The sequence below is a fragment of the Psittacula echo genome (assembly GCF_963264785.1).
Source record: "Psittacula echo genome assembly, chromosome: 7".
Classification (NCBI taxonomy): Eukaryota; Metazoa; Chordata; class Aves; order Psittaciformes; family Psittacidae; genus Psittacula; species Psittacula echo.
This window is the reverse complement of record NC_137740.1, coordinates 22,186,054-22,203,544: the sequence shown is the minus strand read 5'-3', so window position 1 is coordinate 22,203,544 and position 17,491 is coordinate 22,186,054. Positions and strand designations below refer to the sequence as shown.

The 17,491-nt window shown below is 50.0% G+C and overlaps 1 protein-coding gene across 3 annotated transcripts; it reads right to left on the bottom strand.

The window, feature by feature from the left end:
- Positions 1-1,227: 1,227 nt before the first annotated feature.
- On the bottom strand, positions 1,228-16,957 carry GLUL (glutamate-ammonia ligase). 3 transcript variants are annotated; one of them, XR_013957460.1, is made up of 7 exons: positions 14,058-14,248; positions 12,647-12,808; positions 12,239-12,385; positions 11,640-11,767; positions 11,267-11,466; positions 8,670-10,209; positions 1,228-1,683 (listed from the first exon to the last, which is right to left on the bottom strand). XR_013957460.1 is itself a non-coding variant. In XM_080624101.1 (7 exons), the coding sequence occupies exons 2-7, from the start codon at positions 14,221-14,223 to the stop codon at positions 9,891-9,893; spliced, it is 1,122 nt and encodes a 373-aa protein (XP_080480227.1). In that variant the 5' UTR covers positions 14,224-14,248; positions 16,820-16,957; the 3' UTR covers positions 7,997-9,890. The 3 variants fall into 3 exon arrangements, 2 of the variants coding, with proteins under 2 accessions (XP_080480227.1, XP_080480226.1); XM_080624101.1 differs by lacking the exon at positions 1,228-1,683 and adding an exon at positions 16,820-16,957 and having other exon boundaries at positions 7,997-10,209; XM_080624100.1 differs by lacking the exon at positions 1,228-1,683 and adding an exon at positions 15,386-15,474 and having other exon boundaries at positions 7,997-10,209.
- Between the last annotated feature and the right edge of the window lie 534 nt (positions 16,958-17,491).

Below are 17,491 nucleotides of genomic sequence, written 5' to 3'. Positions count from 1 at the left end.
AGGTTGCACTGGCACTCTGGGGGGTAGCAATAACCATCATTTTCCTTGCAAACTGCCTTTGATCTCAATATATTTGGGATGCTGAAAACATGGGTCCTATGCCTCACTTTTCCTTTTAAACACAGAGCTGCTCTGCAGAGCAGTGTCTGTCTGCTACGCCATCTGAAAAACAGCACCAGACTCAAAAAGAAACCAAAAGCAAACAAACCCCAAAACTTCCCCCAAAACCCCAAACTAACCAAAAACCAAAACCACCAAAGGAGGTGGCCTTGCTAGGCACAGTTAATCCTACAGAGGCTGATTTCTAGAACAGCAGGGGTATGCCTTGGGTCTCAGCCTGCCTCACACACAGCTGGTTGCGGCTGACTTGGTGATGTGTGGTTAGGAGGAGCCAAAGCAGGGCTTGGACGCTGTGTGCCCGCATGGGTTAAAACTACAGCATACAACTGGTTGTTCACAAGCTCTAGCTCCAGCAGTTGATGAGAGACATCTTTCAGGCAGTGCACTTCCCTGACCCCCCCACCAAGTTAATCATTTTGTTGCTCCTGCTGACAACAGACTGCAGAAACAGAAATGAGCTCGCCCTTTGCCCGGCCTTGTTACTCAGCAGTTTCTGGCCCTCCTCCTCTGGGAACTTCCCTGTACCCAGCTGCCACTGCAGGGACCCGCAGACTGTGCAAGTATCCCGCAAGCCACAAGGACCAAGGCAGGCAAGAGGTTAAACTGGGAGCCTGCCCAGGAGGCTGGTTAGATCAGTCTGGTGGCACTGGCCTAGTAAAGGTGGAAACAGGAGCTGTGTCCAACACCAGGAACTCAGGGCAGTAATCCAGGAAGCAAGGAAGAGCACACCTTGCCCAAATCCCAATCCACTTCAATCAGAGCAGCAGCCTCAGCACAGTCTGAACTGCAGTTCATGAAGCACCATCCTGCCTGAAATGCCATGCAGTGACAGCCAAGCACAGCATCATTTAGCCCCTGTCTCCAACAGCCATGTTACGTGGTGGTAGGCAATTAAATAGCATCTCATTTCCCCCTAGGGCAAGCAAAACAATATTCCTCCCTGTCTCTGCAAAAGGAGAGAGATGGGAAGGATACAGGGTGGAGTAAAAATTAATGAGGTGTCTTCCCCTTTTTCAATTCTCTCTTGCCACATAGGGTTTAATGGTTGGAAAGCAATCTGAAATCAGCAGATGTCAACAGCACTGGAAGAGTGCACCCATGCAAATGAGTCATGAGCCCAGCACACCCAACTGAACCTAGAGACAGAGCAGAAATGTGCAAGAAAATAAACCCTGTGCAGCTCCTAGCAAAAAGAAACCAACTCAGGCAGAAAAGGCCATCCATGTGCGTGATTTATTCAGTGCCTTCCCCTCACCCCCACTGCTCCCATCACTGCTGTTTTCCACTTGCCACTGTGTTGAGGGGATATCCACATTGCTCTGGAGCAGCCACCTTGGTCCCTGTGGATATGGCAAGCCGGAGCCCGCCAGCACAGGTACTGGGAACAGCACGGCCAGGACAGAGGCATTTGTTTATTCAGCAAGGGGCAGAGAGATGTGCAAAGCAGAGGAGAATCTCCACTAGTAGCAAGATGACAGACACAGTGCCTCTGACAGCAAAGTTCCATTCAGCTTCTCAGGACTAAGAACCAAATCCACAGGGTGAGAGGAACAAACAAAACACCTGAAACAAAACAAACAAAACCAACCAAACAATTAGCGTTTTCTTATGGAGGAAGATTGCATGTTTCCTCATGACCAAAATATAACAAATGGCCCAAAGAAAGAAAAAAAAAAAAACCCAACCAAAAAAAAAACCAACCCTAAAATCCCAAACCCAAAACTAACCAGACAAAAATCCTCACATCTGAACATGTTCCTTCCCCTTCAACTCCTCTCAGCCTTCTCCAATCTTCTACATCCTTCTCAAACCACTCTGAGCTACCGTTAGTGCATTAGTGGACAGACAGAGCAGAGGGATGGGAAAGTTGAGCTGAGCATTGAGAGGAGTCACTATTTTAATTAATTCAGCACACAGAGCCGCTTTGCTCTGACCTGTCCTTTCTTCTGTGCAGAGGACAGGGGCCTGAATGAGAGTATGGGGTAGTGCTGGTATGGGGGGGTCCAGCATGGCCTGGGGGTCCAGCAGCAGAGGGGCAGGTGTCTGCAGGCATCAGAGCCACAGGGATAACTCGTGCTGTGCTGGGGAGAAGGACCAATGGTGCCCACAGGGACATCTGCTCCTGCTTTCTGCTTTCCATGGCACTGATGTTCAAAACAAGCTGTTCCCGAGCCTAGAAGAAGGGCTGCTGCCTGCCTCCTGGTACCCGGCAGAGGGAGGCACAGTGTACCCTGTGGGACAAGCACAAGGTGCTGTGGACACTTTCCAGAAGGGCTGGATGCTTTGGCAGGGCTGGTGCTCTGACCTTGCAGCATGCACAGGCAGAGTATGACAATACACACATACACAGCTCCAGCTGACACGGAAGTGTCTCATATTTGGTTTTGCATGCTTCAGAAGAGGACTATCCAACAGCAAGTGCTTAGAGACCTCCCTACCTAACCAAAATCCTGTCCAGCAGCAGCTGCTGCCTGACTGCACAGGGGAGCTCCTCACTTTCCTGCTCCAACAGACACCACTAGCAGCATGCATGACTGTTTCATCTCTACAAATACCACTTCTTCTCCCCCCCCCTCAGCCTCAGTCTGGGAGCCTAGTTCAAAGCTGGTATAAAGCAGCTCAGCACTGAGGTCAACCAGAATTACACCAGTTTCCACCAGCCATAATCTGCCCCAACTTTGCTAAGAACACTTGATTTCCTCCCAGAGCACTGCCAGATGGTTGAAATACAGCTGCTGCTTCAATAGTGCATGCAGACAAAAAGGCCTGACATTATTCACAACAAAAAGACAAGTACTGCAGCATTTGCTTTAGATTTTATGTGAACAGCTTCCACTGGCTGGATGGGAGGGGGAGATGAACAGGGAGAACCACTGGGTGTCAGAGAGCGGTTTGGGCTAAGGTGTCACTAGCTCCCACCCAAGACATCCCATGACACCAGGGTCACACTCTGTTTGCGCAGGTGCCCTGGAGAGTAATATGGCTCAGCTAAGGACCATTAGAAACCCATACACCCTGGTCTTGTAGGTGTTGTACAGAACCCATGCGGCACCACTGCCTTCCCCCCATCCCAATCTCTGCATGGAGATTTGTTTTACTGAGACCAGATCTTCCAGCCGAAGCTCTCATTTTATGAGCTTCATGACCTTCTCCAGCACAAGCTCCCCAGCAAGCCCAGGCTGCCTCTTTGCAAGGCATGGAGAAGGGCTGTCTTTTGTTTCAAGAGGAACCACATAGACTTATGCTTACACATGCACAGGCTCAAACTGCATGGCTGACTCCTTCCCAGGTGCTTTGGAGCAAAATGGGTGGCTCACAGGAGTGACTCAGAGCTCTTCTGCTCCTCCCATGCCAAAGCCCAGATGAAACACCTCACTCTTACCAGGACATTTCCATGGCACAGACTGCTAGCATGCCACAATCTTTAAGATGCTCTTTAGTGCCAAACCACCATCCCTGGAGTGTTCCTGGCTCCTGGTACACGGGGCACACCTCCAAATCTGTGTACACCCACAAAACAGTGCAGAGGACAGCCCTGCTAGAGACTACCTCCTTCCCCAGCCAGCTTCACAGGCAGCTTTCTTCATCCTAGTGAGATTACAGATAAAAACCTTCCAGGCCAAAGCAGTTCTATCTCTTAATGAAATGCTTCCTCACAGGTCTACAGCTCACATTGACAGTGTCACCCACTGATCAGTGGCAGAGTTGTTTACCAGAAGGGAAGGCATCCATGTTACAGTGAAAACATTTTAAAGAGTGGATGGAGATCTTGCCAGGAGAGCCAGCCGCAAGGGGAGGTGATAAAAATGGAGCCAGTTAATCACCCTGCATGTGTTATCTGTCTGGGTGGAAAATAGTCTGAAAATATCTGGTATTACAGAGCAAGCACATAGTTTTCAATGATTCAGCCAGCTGAAGCCATGGCCTCCAAGTTTCAGAGACAGGCTAAGCCCATCTCTAAGCCCAGCTGTTCCCAGGCAGCTTTCTAAATGGAAACAGCATTCAGACAATATAGCCCTGAGCACAGCTATTCCCACCTTGAACTTGATGGCTTGCTTAGGATCCCCTTAAAACAGAGAAGACGTTGAACAGATTGATTTTGTGGTTGACGCAAATGCTGGTCCTAGCGTTTTACCAAATACCTGCTGGCCAGCATGCTTTCCAGAATCCTACGGGTTCAGCTCAGTAGGAGAGGAGGATCCTATTCAATTGCTTTCCCAGTATTTCAGGCATCTTGGCCAAGCTCTGTCTCAGGACTTCGTTGCCCAGAAGTAGCTGGACAATACAGCCAGCTGCCCAGCATCTCCATGAGCGATGCAGATGGGCTTGAGCCACCAACTTTGTGATGAGAAAAAAAAAGCCTAAACCTGGACCTTCTTAATGATTCTCATTTTAACAGTGTTTGGCACTGGGGAAAGCTGCCAGCAAAAACTGTGGAGTCTAATGTCTCATCCACCCACAGGACATAAAAACACACATCAAGGCATTGCTGCTATCAGCTTCATCTAAAACGCAAATTTCCTTCTGAACCCACACAGCCCGTGCCCAATCATATTGGGTCCTGAAGGTCATCGATCCTGAGCTCAGGAGCTACAGGCAGTGGGCTCAAGTTGCTGGGGAGCCAACAAATACCCTGACAAGCAGCCACTGCTGTCCTGCACCCTACACCCAGACAGGCTGGTGCCTCAGGGACCTGTGGGTGCAGGATCTCCAGGGCTCCCCCAGATCCTGGGTTGACAAGGGTCACATCCTGCAGATGTGGCACTCTGGAGGGCAGTCAGTGGTGGGACAGACGGAGAAGCTGCCTGCACAAATGTGGTCTTCTCCAGGCTCTGCAACCTGCCTGCTTTCCATGCCAGCATGGCAACCCACCTTTGCTACTGTTTTTCAAGCTAGAATTGTTGAAATCTCCACTTCCATTTTTCTCCCCCAATAGCCTTTCTGAGAAAGTGCAATCAAACCACAGAGCACAGAGAGTTCAACAAACAAGGGGAGGAGAGGAAGGTATCTCAAGACGTGGTGTGCATGTCTGGGCCAACCCTCATAGCAGCCAAGGAAAGGGCTTGCTGAGAGGAGCCATGAGCATAACCTGTTCACAAAGGAAAGCAGGGCTCCCGTGGCAACTAGCTGGTTCCACCTGGGGCAAGGGATTAGAAACCTTGGCACAGCCCTTCTGTTCCTCCCAGCAAACAAACTGTGGCTGGAGGCAGGGATTAAACCCACCAGCAGAGGAATGCGGCTCCTTCCCCCTGCCGAGCCCAAGTTGGCACCACATTCCCACTTAAGACATGGCTTACATAATGCAGCTTATGAAAGCAAATAGCCCAGCCGTGCCAGCCTGTGGGCAGACTAGGATGGAGAGGAAAAAAGAGTAATATTTTGGCAGAGGTAAAGCCTTGCTACACCCCTGCACTGCTACCCATGCAGCAGTGTTGCATCATCTCACCAGGGAGAGGAGGAAAGGAGCACTGAGGGAGAAGGCTTAAGAGAGGCAAAGGGCCTAGTCCTACAAGACTGTGAAGAGCTGCAGCCCTAGTGCTCATTCTGCAGCCACAGAATACAGATTTTCCTCCTAGTTTTCCCCGCTGACCCCGGGTTTCTCCACAGCCAGGCAGGTTCCCATTGAGGTCAACCTATGTATGCTCTGCGTACAAGGCCACTTCAAGTTTCTGGGGCTAACCCACAAGAAGCACCCAGCCCCAGATCTCATTTCTTTCAGTCACAAGCAGACACTTCCAGGAGCAGCTGGAAGAGGTCTTGATCCACATCACCTCCCGCTGGGGCTGGAGACCTTGGAAACACTGCAGTGTGGAGAACAGCAGGGTTGGGTCTGCTGAGAGCTCTTCTCTGTATATTCTCATCAAAGATCATTGCATAAGAGAGGGGGACAGTCCCAAAACACCCAACCCTAGCTCATAGCAGAGTCACAAGGAACAAACTGAGATCACCATTTCTTCATGAATCGGGCAATTAATAAGAAACACGTTTAAGATTCCAGATGGGTCATTACTCAGTGACTGATGTCCCCCACAATCTACATGACCTCAGGAAAAGCTATTTGTCTCTAATATTGCAAGTTCTACAGATGGACTTGCCACTTTATCAGCAAACAGAGTCAGGATTCAATTTAAAAGTCACAAGAGCTAGCATAGTGAAACCAGACACTGCACATAGATGGGCAGTCCCAGTAGCAGAGCCAGGAGAGCCACTTGTGCGTGGAGGACCTACTCACGAGCCACCTTAGGTCTGTCTGGCTTTTCCAGTCAGGTGGGGATGCAGGGTCAGACCTGAGGAGATCTCGACTTTCAAGAGCTGCCACTTGTTTCCTAAGCAGCTGTCCTCAGTTTAATCAGTAACTCTACAAGTGGCATGAAATCCCAGCTCAGCTGAGGCTGAATTACTGACATCCATGATGGCAGGATTCCCCTCCTGCTCCACCACCTTTCTCATCTGGGTCACACAAGAAACTACCAACCCACCACACTTGACTTGTTCCCTGCAGGCTGGGCTACAGCACCTTTACAGAGCATGCCTTGGCCTCCTTCAAAAGGCCAAAGGACCTCCAGCTCCTCTTCTATGGCTCCACACTAATGCCGACGAACAGCAAGTGTAGATCTCAGCCACGACTTTTCTGAACACTGTATTGGAGGAGCTGCCTCCAGGAGGCATTTCAAGAGAGCAAAGTAGGACTACTCTGGTAACATGAGGTTCAAGCATAAACAGAGTCTCTTGCAGAGCTATGCAAATTACCCCTTCAGTAGCCTCTGTCTCGCTCCCCTCCTGGGACCATCCCTTCCCACCCTCCACTGCAGAAGGAGATGCAGGACAGTCACACAGGCCAATATCAACATCCCAGGACAAGAGAAAAACAGAGACTTGGAGAAATAAAAACAATTTTCTCTAGCAACAAGAAGTGCCTTTCTCCCCTGCCAGGTAACAGCATCCAAAAGACAGCTCAGCAAAACCTTACCCACCTACCACTAGCTGATTTCTCCTCTAGAAGCTGTGTTCAGGAAGAGAGGTGGTCAGAGCCAGAGTTTGCATAAGGATGAAAAGGCTGATCTACAGCAAAGATGAAATAGTGCTAAAAATTATTAAAAGGGGGGGAAAAAAAAGGAAAAAAAAAAGGGAAGTGGTATATGGATACGGGAGCAGCATCAGGGCACCCTGAGAGTGTGTAAAGATAGAAGAAACCCAACGAGACACACCTGATTCATCAGCCTTTTCAGAAAGAGAAAAGCCCTCATATCCTCATGGTAATTGGGCTGGCACAGTTCAGTGTTAAAAGATGCTGCAAGTAAGATCTTGATTAGCTCATTTGCTGCAGGCTGTATTTGAAGGGAGCTGTGGCTAATCTTCTTTTGATTGCCTTAAAATTTAGTTATGGGGAAAAGTCTGGTGTGTGACCAGATATATTAATCTTCTTGGAGCAGCCTTGTCTCCCGAGCTGGTGGTTGGCTGAAAGGGAACAAAACCAACATGCCCTTCAAAAAGCTGGTGCTACTTTTGACTCCTTAATTCACAGCAGTTCCTCATGCTCCAATGTGCCTAGCAAACCCTTTGGGGCCAATATGTGCATTTTCTTGTATTCAGTGAACATTTCTGTACCATTGTTCACATTTTAAGGATGTGCAAGTAAACAGGAAAAAGGGATTCTCTTCCTCATGAAAAACTAAGATTAAAAGTAAAAATGTTTTATATAAATACATAAGCAGCAAATTCAGTTTCTAAAGGTTTCAGGCTCAATTTAGCAAGAGTTCCACAGCCTTGAGAGGGAGCCTCTCTACCCTGTATAGCTGGGAAATGGTGTTTAGGTAACTGCAATGCAAACTCAACAGGAGGCTTTAGAAAAAAAAAAAAATATCAGAAAACAATGTCTATAAGAAAGATTTATTCTAATTCATTCTAACTTTTTTTACATGTTTTTTTATTAATTATCTGAAAAGTCTTTTTGCAGCACAATGTTGTTCATGGAGCAGCATTTTCTCCATAGGGAGAGCGGGAAAGGGTCCTCTTCCAACAAACCCTTTTTTTTGTGGTTTGCTGGAATTTTGTTTTCTATGGGATTTCTAAATCCTGTAGAACTTGTATGGAGGAGGCTGGAAAGATTCACAAACACCCATACTTATCCCATAACCCTCTCTATGGATGGTCACAAGCCCAGGCCCTTTCCCACACCAAGAAAAGGCCCACTCCAGTCATAGCTGGAGAAACAACCACCACCTACAAAACCCCATTTTCTGGGGAGCACACATGGATTGCAAGACCACTGCCCAAAAAACCCACCCCACAAATGAAAGCCAAAGCCTACCCCACTATCAGGGTCAAATTCCCTTCAAACAGTGAAAGCAACATGCATACAAAGGCAGCTGCCAGGTTGAATCACAAGAATGATGCACACATCAGAATTAAGATTTTGTTCTTTTTTTATTATAAAAAAAAACAAAATCAAAACCCAACAGCTATTCGGCAGAAGTCCAAATGCAACAGAATATAACTGACACCATCTAAGATACCCGAATGTAAAATCCCTGGATGTTTGAACTCACCAGCACAAGCTGGGAGGTGCTAGGGCTGGCCAGGAGGGACGGGTGACCTCTCTCTTCTCCTAGCCCCCATCACAGCTGGAAAGCAGGCAGCCCAACAGCCAGGACACAACAGTGACATTAATGGTCTTGGTAAAACCACTCAGGTTTAGAAACTAAGAACCCTGGGAAAGAAAAAAAAACAAGTATCTGAAACTATTTTTTCCTTTATCAAAAGCCCTGCTTTAGTGACATGCTAACCCTGCTGGAAAGGTAAAACATCCACAGTTCTGACCAGAATGCAGTCAAGTTGACCGGTCAGCTCTCAGTTCAAGACGCTTTCCTCCTGTTGATCTACACACTAATGAGCACACTGTAGCTGCTCCAGTTATGGGCTTCCCAAGTCTGGGAACTACCTCCTGCAAATTCCACTCCATGCCAAAACAAATCTCATTCAAGTCTCATCCACTGAGCCCTCAAGCTCACCCTCAGTCCCACCTGGAGGCCCTCTGACCGCATCCACAGCAGCTCTGCCTGCTCCAACTGGATAAGCCATCTATTTTATTTTTTTTTAAGAAACACTTTCATATATAATTTTTTTGTCATTTTTAAATATAAAAATACTACTTCACTCTGTGTTATGAGACAAAGATCAGGTGACTTGCAGTGACAGAACCAGGAATTCTCACCGCTCCTGTGCATAGCTCAATGTGCCAGACGATTACCAGGAACCTCAGAGCAACTAGAGGGTGAAGATCTCCCCATCACACAATACAGCTAGGAGCACATGGGGCTACATCACAGTTCCTGTCTTCCCTTCTCTACAGAACAGAACCAACCTTAGAGAACCATTAGTCTGCAGAGAGCCAGCAATGGAGGCAACAAGCCAAATTTGATCCTTGGGGAAGTCAACTGTAGTTTTAAGCTTTCCACTCACCTACCAGCTTTTTGCCTGTGTAGTCTGTTCCTGGAAGCCACTGGATCTCATAAAATGTTCACATGAATTAGACAAAAAATAAAACAGTGGTTAAAAGTTCTCTAACATCCTCTCCTTCTCTTGTCTTCTGAAGAGTCAATGACAACCAGAAATTGATAGAACTAAATTTGCCCTCCTCCCTACCTCAAGACAACAAGAGTTACTGAGACACAAAATGTGTTATCCTGTACCCTCGGGATTACACTAGAAGGGAAGTTTAGGGGTGTGGGAAGTGCGGGGGGGAGGTGATGCCTATGGGCGCAGTCTGCTTAGTTTTTGTACTCAAAAGGCTCATCTCCAGTTTCGTTGAGGAGACATGTGCGGATGAGGGCCTCTGTCACAGCGTAAGGATCACAGTTGGCAGAGGGCCGACGATCCTCGAAGTAGCCCTTCTTCTCCTGGCCCACTCTCCTGGGGATACGGATGCTGGCACCACGGTTGGCCACGCCAGCGGAGAACTCATGGATGTTGGATGTCTCGTGGAAACCAGTCAGGCGCCTGGCATTGTCAAGCCCCCCTTTGGGGTCGTAGGCACGGATGTGGTACTGGTGACGCTTGCTCAGCTTCTCAATGGCCTCTTCAATGTACCTGCAAAGGAAGCAAGGAAGAGGGGAAGACACAGTGAGTGTCTGATGGATGGTACAACTGAGCCACTTGTGTCAAAGTGACAAGAGAGTCATTGCTGTCCCCAAGCCACTTCACGATGAAGCCTTAAGCTCTACAACCTTAACACAGGGCTTCTCTCCACTCCTACCACTGATCCAGGCTGGTTCTTGGAAAAGAATCCCCATGGCCAAATCCCACAGGGTCCTTCAGTAGTGCTATGTGTGAGACAAGACCACTTCAGTCCCTTGCTAAATCCCACAGGCACACTGCCACTGGAGAACTTGCTCTCAGAGAAGAGACTGCTTAACAAGTAAGTTTCTATTGGGGAAGCTCACATGAGCAACCTGGTCATAGGTTGGCTCATTATCTCAAGACATCACTATGATTAAGTCAAGAAGACTGCTAGAAGGAATCCCCTCATAGAACTCTACTGCAATCCAGTACTGTAAGGTCCCTGCCTGCAGTCAGTACATCAGTCTCATACAGGAACTCAAGTTTTACATTTCCAGGATCTTCATGTTTAAGAAAACACAGCATTTGCTTCCACAGCCTGGCCCAGGAAGAAGCAAATAGTCCTTCTCTTTCATCATGGTTATTAAAAAGACAAAAAAACCAAAAAACAAACAAAAAAAAACCAACCCAACAAACAAAAAACCACAAACCATGCTGAGTTTGTTTGTCTGTTCCCAGCACTGACAGATCAAGAGCTGGACAGCCTGTTATAAATAACTGCACCCTGGCCACCTGTGCTTCTGTCAGCACTGATGGAGCTATACTGCAGGCTGAATTTCCCACCCAGCACCCAAATGGGAGTCTACCATTATACAAAATAAAAAAAAACCCACAAAACCGAAAAACCAACCAAACAAAAAAACCCGAAACCACCCTCCAAAAAACAAACATCCAGAAGGAAGTCTCAAACATGCCAAACTGACATCTCCCATGTCAACAAAAGCTCTGCAAAAAGCTCAGCGCTAGCAACCAAGTCCAGCCTGCAGCCTAGTGAACAGATGCTACCTGCCCAGCTCAAAACACTTACTTGAGACCTGCTTCTTCCCTCATGCTCTTGGTGCTGAAGTTGGTATGACAGCCAGCACCATTCCAGTTCCCAGGGATGGGTTTGGGATCGAAAGACACGACAACACCGAAGTCTTCACACACCCGATGGAGGATGAAGCGTGCAATCCAGAGGTGATCCCCCATCTCAATCCCTTCACATGGTCCCACCTGGAACTCCCACTACAAGGAGGAGGAGTCACAGGCTTAGTGGGGCAGTCACTTGCTGTTTAGGCATTTCCCACCCCCTTATGCTCTGATCATTGATAGAACAAAACAAATCAGAGCAGGCAGCAAACTGCTGCCTGGAATTTTTCTGTACTACCTCATTATCTGAGGCATCTGAAACAATTTACCTGGGCTGGCATCGCTTCTGCATTGGTTCCTGCAATTTTCACACCAGCGTAAAGGCACGCTCGGTAGTGGGCCTCCACAATGTCTCTGCCATAGGCTTTATCTGCCCCTACACCACAGTAGTACGGACCTGCAACAGCACAGGTGAACAGCAAGGGGAATGTGAGTTTCTAGAAAGAAAAAGGCTTAAATTCAGTGAAGACTGAGAACAGAGGGAAGAACTCTTCAAACGCTTGAGATGTGTGGAAAAGTCCCAAAATCTGTTTTTCATGGAAGCACTAATAAAGCAGAGCACTGATGACAGCGAGTCCCTCTGAGAGTCTGGGCTTGTGCTCTGTAGTGGTGGACATGAGTTTAAGTCACCTGCAGACTATCAAACCAAGCAGCAAATCTGGTTGTGGCCAGTCACCATTTTAGCTTTTTCTGTAACAATCTTAATCTCATGGTTTAGTTTTTACCAATATCTTGCTTGCTATTGTCCATCTTCAGCTCAGGAAACCCCTACAAACCTTTCAGCTTGCCTGAACCACTTAAACCGTGTTGTACTGATTAGAATTCAAGCGCTCCTGAGTTGATCCAGCGCAGACTGCATGAAGATTACCTTGGGGTCCAGGGAAGCCGTTGGAAGGCCAGCCAAATGGATGTCCGTCTGTCCCCAGAAGAGTGTACTCTTGCTCCATCCCAAACCAGGGATGCTGGTTGGATACCATATCCATAATTCGTCTGCAGGTGTGTCGGAGATTTGACTCTAGAATGAAAAAGCAACATAAGCCGTATTAGCATCTTCACCTCCAATCCCCATTTCCACATTATTCACAGTTTGACTCCCAGCAACATTAGTGAAGAATCCCAGGGCCAGCCCTTTCTTCACCACCATCACTTCATTTGCCTTTTACCTTCAGGGCAAGGATTGCGTCATGCATAATGCTAAGGACATAACCAACATTTGGGCATGTCTCCCTCTCCCCTTCCCAGAAACACCACCTCCAGCAGGAAAAGGTCCATTCACCTGCAGACTGACGGTTGTATTTGAAGACCTCACAGAGAACTAGTTTATTTGGATCCTTGCGAAAAGGGTCCCGAAACATGGCAGCAGGTCGCAGGTACATGTCACTGTTGGAGCCTTCAGCCTGGAAGGTGCTGGAGCCATCAAAATTCCACTCAGGGAGATCTGGAGCAGAGAGAAAGAAGCCACAGTGACCTAAGGTCCCCAGGCACCAAGAGGATGGTCTCCCTGATGCCCTTCAGTAGTACAAGGGTGAAGATGTTTACAGGGAACAGGCCTATGATAGTTTTAATCCCAGCTCAGCTGTTTTTGCTCCAAATGGGGGAAGCAAAACAAACCAACAATCAACTCACAAAAACACAGAACACCAAAACAAGAGAAAAACAAGGGAGTGCAACTTCCCAGCCACCCAGGAAAACATGATGAGCTGGGCTGCTGGCCAAGCCCAAGCAAACCAAGCAGCACTGAGAATGTTCCCCATGTCGTAATAACCATGGGGATGAGCAGAACACCCAGTCTCCTCACAGAGGTAACTGGGCAAGCTGGAAAAGGGCAGAGCATGAGACATGTTCAAGCTGTATGAAGGAGAGGAGCCATTAAATATCCCATATTCACACTGCATGGTCTGGAGAAGGTGGGACAGCTAATCACATGTAGGTGGAATCGCATATGGAGGAGAACTATGGCCAGCTTTGCCCCCCTCAGCGACCCATCCAGGCTGGGCACTGCCCCCCAGGCCAAAGCACAGCAGGGGCAGTGAACTCCACTATGCAATGTTATCTCCTCCATATCCTGGGGGGAAAGTGGGAGGATGGAAAACACAAAGATTTCAAGGGAGCTGTGCCAACCACTCCCTTAGAGGGAGAAGGGGAGAGAAGGGAAAGGAAAGGAAAAAAAAAAAAAAAAAAAAGACAGTTCTGCTCAGTCACACACAGCATTTTCATTTCATAACTGTCTCCTGCCAGCACCATGGCAACCTGGGGAAAATCCTAATGCTATTATTGTGTAAGCTGGGACTGTTTGTTCTGAGGGACACAAGCTCTTAATTACACCGGATAGCTCCATTCTTTCCCCTCCACTTTCTTCTGCCAAACTACTTCCGGCCAAAACGCATACTAAAGAGTCAATGGGCCGCCGAGCCCCTGCCAACAGCCCCCTCCACAGCAGGACAGTGCCAGGGGCTGGCTCCCAACCCCGGGCATCTCACTGAAATGCCACATCTGGAGAGCTGGGAACATTCCCCTGGGGGATCTGGGGAAAGAGGTAACTGCATGGGGGTGAGGAGCAATGTTTTCCTCAAATACCATTCTTCCACCATGAAAAGAGATAAATGGCAACCCTTCTCTGAAGCAGCCAAGTACAGCTGCTTTCTCCATACAGCAAAGGCCTGTGAATCCTGCACCTGCCCTCTCACCTTCAAGGCTCTTGGGCTCATGGTCCAGCGTGCGGGTTTTGCAGCGGAGGTTCTCTCCTGTCCCATCAATCCAGATGTACATGGCTTGGACCTTCTCTCCCTGCGGCAGCTTCATGTACATATGCTTAATGGCTTTGCTGAGTTGGGAGCTCGCCGAGGTGGCCATGGTTGTGGTCTGGATGAGGGGGTTCCTGCAAGGATGATACAAAACACAACCCCAACAGTGAGCCCTTCCCTATGCTCCCAGACTTTTGATCCTCCAGCCAGGGGGGAGCGTGAGACAGCTTGGCCACAGGGCTCGCTGCCATCTCCAGCAGTTCCATGCCATTCTGCAGACAGAAGATAGCAGCCCAGACAGATGCAGGCAGCTAGGAGAGCCTTGCTCCAGAAGTGACACCTTTGGAGTATCATTAATACTCAAACTCCTGCTCACATTTGCCAATAAACTAATATCACTTATCCACCAAGTGACACCCTTCAAAAGTGCTCCTCAGCCCTGTATGAACTTTTCACCTCCACATTCACCAGGCTCCAAAGCCAGGCTACTGAACAAGAAAGCTTAGCTGGAGCTTCCTTAACATTCAGCGAGGAGGATCTGCCAGCCCCAGCTGCCTTCTCAGATCATCTGGTCTGAAGTTAAACAAGCCTCGTCTAGAAAAAAGGAGGAAGCACAAATACAAGCAACAGGCAGCGCAAGCAATCTCTGAACAGCCCAGGCAGCAGCCTCCAGGCAGCAATGGCGAAGGAGACTGAAGGGGCTCTGATCCCACACGTCGAGAGCTGATGCATCTCTGGAAGCCCGGCACAGCCTGGAGCGGCGATCCCAGGGACAGCCAGCTCATGCGTGACAGGACCAAAGCAGCAGTGTCTGCAGGAGCTTAGAAATGCCATCGACTTGTAAATGTGAAATGACTTGAAAAGTCACTCCAACACATAGTAACATCTCTGCAAGGAGGCTCGGCTGCCCGGGCCAGCCCTGGTCAGCCCACCCCGCTACGGCAGCGCTCGCTGCCCGCCCGGGGAAGGTCCCCACCAGCCCTACTCCCCTGCGAGCATCGTCACCCACACGTTCGTTCCCTGGCAGGGAGGCAATTTACGCAAACAGCTAAATAGCCTCGTGAAGAAAGAAACCTGCGAAAAGCATCTGTTCTCAAGAGAAAACTCGAGCTGCCTCTTCCCACACACACACAAACAAACGAACCAGGAATATTCCCCTCAAAGCTCTGCCCCCGGCAGCGCGGCACAAGGCGGCGCTACCAACCCCCCACCCCGAGGGGCTACAGCGGGGAAGGCGCGGGCGGCCCTCTCCCACCCCGCGGAGCCGTTACCTGCGCTCGGCGGCAGCGGGCACGAGCCTCCCACACTCAACTCACACGACCGCACCCGCCGCCGCTTTATGGCGCCGCAGCGCCGGCCCCGCCGCACTGATTGGGCAGCGGCGGCGGCGGCCTGGCCGGGAGTCGAGGGGCCACCACCCCGCCCCTCTCCTCCTCCTCCTGCGGCGGCTGGGCTGGTCGTGCCCCCTGTCCCCGGGAGAGGGGGAGAGCCTCTCGCTTCGCCCCGGACGGGGAGAGGGGGAGGAGTGTTGGGTCCTTTTTGCGACCCTCTCGGCCCCAAAAAGTAACCCCTCATCTCACATAGTTTTGGGAGGGCGGCGGCGGGAGTAGATCCAGGGCTTTCCGTGGGGTTTACATTAGCAGCTGCCTTTGCGTAACTCTTAGGGATGGAAATCAGCCGCCGACAGTAAACAGGGCCAGCGGGGAAGAAAGAGGGGGAGGAACTGGAGGCCCCTCTAAACCCTGGCTCAGGCTTGGCGCATAATGTTTGGGGGTGGAGGAACAGACAGTGCCCACTCAATCCCCCCTTGCCCCTTGGACCAAGTAACAGGCTCCGGCACCTGAATCCTCTGGATCCGAGCTAAGACCCTCGCTCCAGGAGACAGGATTGGTCCCTGTCACACAAGGGAGAAGAAATCTCCAAGCCCCACCGTGGGTGCAGGAGCACCCACTACAGAGGCACCCGGGTGGCAGGAGGCATCCTGCAAACTGGAGGCACTGCCCAGTATTTTTCCATCCCGGTAGCTTGCTCTTGCTGTCCCATCCCCGCTTCTGTTCAGCTCTCTGCACCTCCCAACCCTGGCCCAAGCGGCGGGGGAAGAGCAATGCCAACACTAGGAGAATGAGCTGCCACCCATGGGCACATACCTGCATGCATACACAGGTATCAAGCCAAGTACACACCACCCACACACCTGTCTCGAGGTGACAGGATGCTGGGCTGCCCCATGCCAGCCGCGGGGGTTGGCACCCAAACTGCTACCCCTGGAGCTGGACCCTCCTGACTGTCACAACCGCCTTACTGAAGACACAGGCTCTCAATAGCCAGGGACTGGGAGAAAAGTGAACAGCGCTGGATCCTCAGCCAGGAGGAGGTGGAATTGCTGGCTAAACCTTGATTTATTGCCCATGTCAAGAACCAGATCAGCACCCTCCCTCTGGGGATAACCCCCTCTTTAACACTACCTTGGATCAGCCGCAGTGTGTGTTAATCCCCCGAGGCTGTCCAGAATGCAGATAAAGTGCTTTTCACCTCCTTGCATTGACTGGGCAAGGCAGAGCTACCAACCATGAGAGAAACTGCCTCCCCCCAAGTACCTCCTATGTATAGAGCAAAGATGCCAACACAGAAACAAATGCTATGTTTTACCTATGGAAATTAGCTCGGGATCTTACATTCAGGCCAGGTTACCTGAATGTGGTTACCTGAATTCAGCAGCTCAGCTGAAGCAAAAGGAGGCAGGAACTGGTGCTGAGACCCAGTCAGGCCAGGAGAGATCCAAAATAGCTCCCATAAAAGGGGGCTGTCAAGCCACAATGTAAAGCTGTGCCCAGCCCTTTCCCCTACGTTTGCTGAGAGGGTTTGTTTAATCAGTACACTGACAGCTCCAAATTCCTAGAAATGTACTTGATAGCTGCAAATTTCCCAGAAACTTTGGCACCAGTTAACAAGCCCAGGGTGTTCCCAGGTGGAAGTCCCTGCAGTGCAGGGTGACCCTCTGAGTCTTGGGGCTGGGGAGCTCCTCTTTTCACTTGCTGAGCTCCGAACCACCCCGAGGAGAAGCAGAGAGGCAGAGACAGCTTTGCCATGTAAACATCTCCTCACCATCCGAGAAATACATTCCGGCCAGAAGCCACTGCTTGGGAGGGCCCCGCAGCGTGGACAAGGTTTTCCTGGTTGGGGTAGGAGCATATCGCTCCCTGCCCCGGGGGAGGTTTGGTGGCAGGCCCCTGCCCTCTCCCGGTACGTGTTTATGAGCCAGTGGAGAAAAGCCAGGCGCCGGCGCCGCGGGACCAGCACGCTCTCCCGGGAGGCCAGCGAGGGAGAAACGTACCCTTGCCGCTTCGCAGGGCTCCGGGCAGCTTGTTTACCGCCTG